The 8,416-nt window shown below is 62.2% G+C and overlaps 1 protein-coding gene across 1 annotated transcript; it reads left to right on the top strand.

Annotated features, from left to right (window-relative positions):
- The first annotated feature begins 2,841 nt into the window (after positions 1-2,841).
- HAPLN3 (hyaluronan and proteoglycan link protein 3) lies at positions 2,842-7,799 on the top strand. The gene is made up of 5 exons (XM_069025610.1): positions 2,842-2,912; positions 4,518-4,677; positions 4,911-5,282; positions 6,391-6,693; positions 6,874-7,799. The coding sequence occupies exons 2-5, from the start codon at positions 4,551-4,553 to the stop codon at positions 7,152-7,154; spliced, it is 1,083 nt and encodes a 360-aa protein (XP_068881711.1). The 5' UTR covers positions 2,842-2,912; positions 4,518-4,550; the 3' UTR covers positions 7,155-7,799.
- Positions 7,800-8,416: the final 617 nt, after the last annotated feature.

The raw sequence follows: 8,416 nt of genomic DNA on the forward strand, positions 1-8,416 counted from the left end.
TCACTGTGACTGCAGCTGCTTGGTGACAAATAGCAGCCACAGCTAGAGCCAGGGATGGGGGGGACAGTCTGCCCGGCTCACCTCCAGACATGCCGCCCTTATCATCGGGAAGCTGAGGCAGAGATAAGAGCAGTTCGCTTCGAGTCCAGCCAAGACAGCCGCGAGCCAGGGATAGGGCAGAGGCTCCATGAGGAGGGTGATGGGAGCAGATGCTGCACGTCAGAGCAGGGGATGCATCCTCAGCCCCTGGCTGCTGCTTCCCCCTGCCCGTTGCTACCCCCCGAGCTCCTCTGATGGATGCTGAGCCCCTTCCCAGCCTTGTGGTATTTTCTTCATTCCCCAGAGCCCCAGGATGGGGGGACTGGAAGAGCCAGGGTGCCCTCCCCGCCATGCACAGCCCCTCACGGCTTGTCCCGATCCCTCGGATTCTCTTCCCGGACGCGGCTGGGTTGCTGGGACAGCAGGAAGGCCGGGATGGCCGGCATGCTGCGGCACCCTGCTGCCTGCTGACTCGGCTGCCGGCGCTGCCAGCTGCTGTGAGCTGGTTCCTCAGGAAGCAGCCGTCGGGGAGAGCATCCTCTCGCCGCCACCCGGAAAGCCCAGCACAGATCACAACCTCCTCCATCCCACCAGGAATGTGAGTGTTCCTGCTGGAATCATCCTGTGCAAGCAGCATTTCACGGACAAATCTCTGGTGAGGCCACAGCAGAGCTGTCAGGCGCTGGCTTTGAGGCGGGGAAGACAGGGATGACACTTTTATGGCTCCCGTTCAGCCAAATACTCAGCCAGCGCTAGACACGTGCCCTAAACATGTGCTCCCAGGTCAGAGCTACCCTGACCCTGCACAGCTTTGCTCAACCTGAAACCTGTGGTCACACCCAGGGTACCCCTCAGGGAATAAAAAACAAAAAGAGAGTGAGAGGTGGGAAGGAGTGAAGGAGATTCCTTCTTAATCAGGGACTGCTGGTGGCCAGATCCTTCCCCATGCCCCCTCCTCCCTAGGAGGAGATGGGAGAAATCACTGGCCACATCCTGACAAGAGTTGTGCCCTAAGGTGAGCCAGGAGCTGTTGCTGAAAAGAGGTGCCTGACAGCATCCCTGTCCCCTTCCCTGCTGCCACTCCCCTCCTCAGGCCGGGCAGAGGATGGCTGCTGCCAGGCGCCGCGGTGCAGGCAGTGCGGGCGGCACAGGACACTGTGGGGCTTGTTCCTCCGTTCTGGAACAATGGGATAGCCATGCCAGCGAGCAGCGTGCCCCGACAGGGCTGTCTGTTTTCTGCACAGCCCGGGGGTGGAGGGAACCATCCCAATTGCTGGGTCACTAGAACAACTTGGGCAAGCAGCTGCAGCTGGGCACAGATGGCCAGGGTGCAGCTGGGACACCATCCCACTACCTTCTCCGGCTGGGGAGGGCAGGGACCGTCGGCCAGGATGCGGGCAGTGCAGTGGCCCCATGCCGGAAGATGTAATTGTCCCTCCATTGTGGGCTGCGGGACAGGCTGCTCCGGGCCGGCGAGCAGGCGGCGTGCCCGGCCGTCACACTCCCGTGTCCCCGGGCAGCCCGGCTCCGCCGCGTGCCTCCTCGGGCAGCGCTGGCAGGGCTGGTGGATGTCCAGGGAAAAAGAGAACAAGGAAGAGCGGTGCCTCCAGACCCCGATTCCCACAGCCATCCCTGGTCGGGGCTTCCCACGGCGAGCACGGGCTGTCGTGCCGGCGCTGGGCGCAGATAACGCCGTTTCCTTGCTGGCTGCTCCCTATCAGCGCGGCGGCGACGGGCAGACAGGATCGCACCCCGAGCGCTCGGTGCTGGGCGCTGTCGGGAAGGGGTCCTGGCCCCCTTCACCCCGCAGCCAGCCTCGGGCCGTTTATTTTTACACGGGTTGTTTTCTTTCCGGCTTGAAGCCATCCTGCACGGCGGCAAGAGCTGGACCGGGGCCCCCGCGCCTCATTTCCTTGCCATAAAACAACAAAGTGGGGGGTGAAGCAGCGCTCTGGACTGGGACAGAGGGTCGATGGGTCAGGGCACACGCCGCATCGTGGTTCCTCTGTTTGGCCCCTCTGTCTATCCCCTGACCGGCATCCCCTGGCGGTGTCACCGCCGTGCTGCCCTTCCTGAGGACTCGACCTGGGGCTCTTGGAGCTGGGTCTGCATGTCTGTGTACCAGTGGGAGCTGGCATGGAGGGCATCGCCCAAGTTTAGGGATGATGTCCCCTCAGATGGGTGCAACTGGGCACCGCAGAGCTTTTGCCCTGGTTTCTGTGCCTCTGCTTTGTCCCCACAGCCCCAGGCAGAACCTGAAGAGGCTGAACCTCACAGCGCAGCTGTCTCTCCTGAATTCCAGAGCAGGCAGGCACTGCCTGCACATCCTGGGCACAGATCACTCCGTGCCGCAGCCCAACTGTCCTCAGCTGCTTGTGCCTGTGGTGCTCCTGGCACACGTGTGTTGGACACCACCTTTGTCTGGGGTCCGTGGCCAGTCCCCTCCAGTGGGATGTGGGACAAGGGATGTCTCTTTTTCCCTGCACTGTGGCTTCACCAGGGCTTTGCATGGAACATCACAGGATCCCACCAGCCCCATCAGGGCACATTTCTCCCCACTGCTGTCCCTTCCAAGTCGGGGGCAGCGCAGGCAGCTGGCACACCGCAGATAAGGTGTGTGAACAGTGTGTGGGCAACATGTGGGCAGTGTGTGGACACACGGTGAGGCCATCACCCGGCCATGGTGGGCAGGCGGGGGGCCGGGGGCACCCACCCCAGCTCCGGGCTGCGAGCAGGGGCGTGGGAAAGGCGTGTGTTTCCCTTTAAGAGGCAGGCCCTGGAGCTGCTTCCTCTCAGCCCTGCAAGAGCCCTAAACACAGTGCATCTGCCTGCAGCCTGCCTGCACGCCTGCCTGCAGCCTGCCCGCAACCAGCGTGAGTAGGGCTTGGCCCCAGTGCCGGGACTAGGGAGGACTGGCACCCCGGGGCAGTGGGCACCCTGCTTGCCGCGAAGGGCAGGGGGGGATGGCATTGCCATGGAGGGAGCCGGGCATCACTGTGGAAGGTGCCAGGCATCGCTGCGCTGGGTGCTGCAGCACGATGCTCACGGCACTGCAGCCGAGAGCGCTGGGCCCGCTGCACGTCCCTGCAACGCTGGGTTCTGGGCGGGGGGGGGGGGGTCACCAGGCATTGGGGTACGGGGGGACCAGGGCTGGTGCCCTGCAGCCCGAGGTGTGGAGCTGCCGTGCGTCGAGCCCACCCTGCGGCGCGTGGGCAGCACGTGGCGGTGTCCCCGCGGCTCCGGTGCCAGCAGCGCCGCGCTCCCGTGCCGGCTCCCGGGGCTGTGCTGCCGCTCCAGAGGGTGCTCCCTGCGTCCTCGGGCACCGGCTCTGCTGGCCCCAGTGGGTGGTAAATGTGGCTGCACCCCACGGTGGGCAGTGGCACTGACTGCAGAGGAGAGTCCGGGATTGCGCAACCTGTGGTGAGAGCAGCCGGTTTCACACCCCGGACCCCAGAGAGCACCACCGTACCCCGTACTGGACCCTTCCGGGGTTGAGTATCTGCTCTCCCACAGCCCCCTGGCCCGGGGTGTGTTTGCAGGCACTCGTAAGCCTTGTCTAAGCAGGGCACAGATGTCAGACCCCCCCCTCCCCGCGGTGCTGGAAGGGGTCTGCCGGAGGCTTGCCGGGTGCCGGGCCCCCTCTGCCGGCTCCGGGAATGCTCACAAGTAGCCAATTCTGCTGGTAGCACCCTGGGTGACCCCCGTGCAGGGCACCCTTGGGTGTCCTGGCCCCCAGAGCTGGGGACAGTGCACGTTTCTGGTGCTGTGGGGCAGCCAGGCTGCCCCCCACCCATGGGACGTTCTTTGGGAGCCAAATGTGTTGCACAGGGTCGGTGCCAGCCATGTCTGTGATACAGAGCGGCAGCCCTGGGTAGGACTAGGGGTTCCTTGGCCAGGACAGCGAGTGCTGCCGTGCTTTGTCCGGAGCCGGGACATCAGAGGCAGCCCGAGCTCTCTCCCTCCCTCCTTGGTCGGGTTGCACGCTCGGCTGCCTCTGTAAACCGAGCTTGCTGCTTTACAGTGGAGCTCAGTCACTTCTCTCCCCCTGCACCCTTACGTGATGTTTTCCCAGTGCTCCCTGTTCAAAGGACACCCTGGGATCCCGTTTCTCCAGCTGCCCCGTCCCTGACTTGGTCTCAGCACTCCCCTGTGGGCCAGGCGCTCCCTGCAATGGGCACCCCCCCAATGGACACCCCCCCAGTGGGCCCCCCCAATGGGCAGCAGTGGTGAATGTGGGGGTGTGTGGTGTGAGCCAGGCGGGAGGATGAGGATGGAGGGGTCTGGGAACACCGGCTGGGGGGCGGGTCTAGGGGCACGGCTCAGGTTGCCTGTACTCTCCCCTGCGGGCAGGTGAGCTGCTCTGCCAGCTCTTCCCACCCCTCTCCTTGCACCTCAGTCTGCTTGGCACCACTGCCAGGCAGTGCTGGCTTGCTCCAGGCTATTTGGGGATGTTCCAGCAGCCCTTTCCCCCTCTGTAGCCCAGGCTCAGGGTTCAGCCTCGCTTCCCAGCCATGCTGCTGCTCCCACTCCTCCTGAAGGCCACCCTGCTGCACCTGGCCAGTGGCTCCTACCGCCCCTTCTACAACGGCTTCTACTACAACCACATCATGAATGACAATGACAACGGGCAGGACAAAGGTATCTCGGGGACAGGCAGGTTGTCGCAGGAGGCTGAAGTACCCCCCTGCCTCTGGGTGGGTTGGAGACTCATCACTTGGTGGGATGTGGGGCCCAGAGGAGCAGGTGGGAATGCTCCAGAGATGCTTGGGGGATGCTCATGGTAGAAGAGGTGGTGGCTGGAGGAAAGGTTTGGGGATGCTGCCCAGCCCTGGATCCTGACCTGCCCATCACACGTTCTTTCTTGCCCCCAGTGGATTACTTCAGTGGAGCCAAACTGGTGGTGGAAACCTCCAAAGACCCTGTCTACAGCTACAATGGTGCCAATGTCACCCTGCCCTGCCACTATCGCTATGAGCCCGACATGGGACCTAAGCGCAAAATCCGCATCAAGTGGTCCAAGCTGCGGGACGACTACACCAAAGAGCAGGATGTGATGGTGGCCATAGGCAAGACCTACATGGCCTTCGGGGACTTCAAGGGCCGTGCTCACATCCGTCAGGCCAGCCGGCACGAGGCCTCACTGGTCATCAGCGATGTGCGCTTGAAGGACGACGGCAAATACCGCTGTGAGGTCATCGACGGGCTGGAGGATGAGAACGATGTCGTGGACCTCCGGCTGCAAGGTGGGGCATGCTGGGGACCATGGCTCCGAGCCAGTGAGCCTGGCCTTCCTGTGGCACCTTCTCCTTTGGGGACATAGCAAGGCAGGGGGGGTTGGGGAGCTTGATCATGGGGAGAAAGGGGCTGGGATGCTTGGTGTGATGTGGCAGTGGCTTAGGCTGTCTGGCTCTGGGGTCTCAGGAGTGAGTGAGCCCAGAGCTGTCTCCCCAGCTGGGACACCAAGGGTGCTTTTGGAGTCAGAGTTGGGAGTGACCCCATGGCTGCAGCATTTCCTGCCTTTACCCACCCATCTTCCCACTGTGCTGCATTATGTACAGCCGTCCCCTCCCCTCCCAGCTCTGGATATCCCAATGCATCTTCTGAGGAACCTTGGTGACTGGTCCAGCCTCTCTTGCTCACTTGTCATGAGGGACCTGACTCAGCCCTGACATTGCTTTTGAGCTCAGAGCTGTGGAAATGTCCCCATTGCTTGTCCCTGCCCCACCCCCTTGATCCCTGGACCCTGCCTCCCACACTGACTCGTCCCCACCGGTCCCTGTGGCTGTGTCCATGGTGGTGATGCCCATGGTTCTGTGGTCCATCCACCCCCACGGCATCATCCCCATGTTGGTGGTCCATGTGTCCCCTGGGATCATGGCCCATATGTCCCCATGATGCTGGTCCTTGTCTCCCTGTTCCTGAAGCCTGTGCATCCCACAGACAACGATCTCTCCATCCCTGCAGGGGTGGTCCATGCCCCCCTGACCACTGTCTGTGTGTTCCCAGGCCCGTGGTCTGTACAGCCCCGTGGTGGCGGTGCCTGCATCCCCATGGTAGTCTGTGCATCCCTGTACATGCAGGTGCTGTCCCCATGAGGGGGTCCTTGTCCCCAGGACCGAGCCCGTGTGTCTCTGTGCCACCAGATGTCGCTGGCAACTCGCTGCTGGCGCCTGCATGCCCGGAGCAGCCCCCTCCCTGCGTGCCTGAGCGTTGTCTCTGCCACATTGAGGTGGTGCCCGTCCCAGAGCCTGAATTTGACATGGACCAGGGACCCCTGTGGCTTCTGCTGGGGCTGGACTCGGGTTGGGTGGGTTGCCCACGGAGCCAGCTGAGTGTCCCATCTGCCTCCAGGCATCGTGTTCCCCTACCAGCCTCCCCGCGGGCAGTACAGGCTCAACTTCCACGAAGCCGAGCAAGTGTGCCGGGACCAGGGTGCCATCCTCGCCAACTTTAACCAGCTCTTCCAGGCGTGGAGCGAGGGGCTGGACTGGTGCAACGCGGGCTGGCTGGCCGATGGCACGGTGCAGTACCCCATCCGCCTGCCCCGCAAGCCCTGCGGGGGTGTGCACCTCGCCCCGGGCATCCGCAGCTACGGCCCGCGCCACCGGCACCTGCACCGCTTTGATGCCTTCTGCTTCTCCTCCGCGCTCAAAGGTGAGTTCTGGGCCAGGAATGGGGGCTGGGATCCTGGGGAAGGTGCAGTGCATCCCTCCCTCTTCGGGCACAGGGCTTGGTCTGGGTGGGGTGGTTCCAGGCAGCGATGCTCCAGGTGGGGATGCTCGGGATGATGCTCAGCACTGATGCTCCCCTCTCACTCTCCGCTCTCCCTCCTAGGAGAGGTTTTCTACCTGGACCGCCTGGCTGGGATGACGTTGGAGGAGGCCAAGCAGAGCTGCCAGGATGCAGGGGCCGAGATCGCCCGGGTGGGGCAGCTCTACTCCGCCTGGAAGTTCCTGGGGCTGGACCGCTGCAATGCCGGCTGGCTGGCAGATGGCAGTGTCCGCTACCCCATCGTCACACCCCGGGCCAACTGTGGCCCCGCGGAGCCCGGCGTCCGCAGCTTCGGCTTCCCCAGCAAGGGCAGGTTCGGGGTCTTCTGCTACAAGGAGAGATAAGGAGCCGGGAGGGATCCTTCTTGGAGGAAGGATGTTTCCAGCCTGCCAGTGCCCAGTGTTGGGCATTTCCAAGGGCTGTTTTGGGGGTGACTGGGGGGAGGTGGGATGGGAGGAGGTTTCTTTTTGTTTTGTTTTGTTTCCTTCCTTTACATTTTCCACCTCGCTCAGCAGCTGGCACATGCAGCTGCTTGGGGTGGCTGCCAGCTGGGCAGTGTGGGACAGTCTCTGTTGTGGGATGTGTGCAAGGATGATCCCCATGGGCTACTGCTGCCACCCCACTTGGCTGTGCCACCCCATGGGTGGTGGCCCCTTCCTGCGGTGGCAGGTTGTCACTGACACCCACCTGCCCTTCCAGGCTGGTCCTGCCTCCAAGTTCATGAGGCAAGGCCATGAGGGAGTGAGGCAAGGCTGGATTTGGCCAGAGCAGAGAGCGGGTATCTCCGTTGCATCCTGGCCCCTCTTCCAGCCCCATCCATGTCCTGCTGAAGGATGCCATTGTGCCTGTCCCTGCGGGAGCACAAGTGCCTTATCTCCATGTGCCCCTTGTGAGGACTCCATTTGAACTCTGGTGCCTTCTTCTTTGAGCATTGGCTGCAAAAAGATGTGTTTTTCTGGACATCTTCTAATAAAACGGTGGAGAAAGCCCTGGAGTGACATGGCTGTGTCCCCATCTCTGTCCCAACACAAGAGAGAGGTCTGCTCTGGAGAAAGGATTTGGGGATCCCTGGCTGTCTTATCCTTGGCTGAACATCAACTCATCAGTGCTAGCTCAGCTCAGCTCCTGCAAGGGCCTTGTGTTCCCTCATTAGTGAGTGTTAATTAACCCCCTGGGTGTCAGGACTGAAAGCTGGAAGGTGAAGCAGTTCCTGCTGGCCACGGGTTTTAGATGGATTTTTAGGCATGTGGGTTAACCCCCTCCCAAGGTGAAAGCTGAACAGGAAGGGCAGTGTCCTACTCCAGGGTCCTTTTTCAGCTGGGGCTTGGGACACCCCTCCCACCTCCATGGTCCCTTAGGTGCTGGCTGGGGCTGAGCCATTCCTGTGTAGCTTGGAGCACCCTCTTTGTGTCCCCCGTCCTTCCTTGCTGCCTTGCCATGGGAGACCCCTCTCCTCCCAGCCCACCAGACACCCCTCTTCCCTAAAAGAACCAACACTGACAAAGTGCCCATTCCGATTTCGCTCTCTTTATTATTTATCATTCTTTCAAAATAGGATATGTTCAAAAATATAAATAGGTGCAGGGAACGCTGGTGCCCCGCACGG

This window comes from Aphelocoma coerulescens, chromosome 10 (genome assembly GCF_041296385.1).
Source record: "Aphelocoma coerulescens isolate FSJ_1873_10779 chromosome 10, UR_Acoe_1.0, whole genome shotgun sequence".
Classification (NCBI taxonomy): Eukaryota; Metazoa; Chordata; class Aves; order Passeriformes; family Corvidae; genus Aphelocoma; species Aphelocoma coerulescens.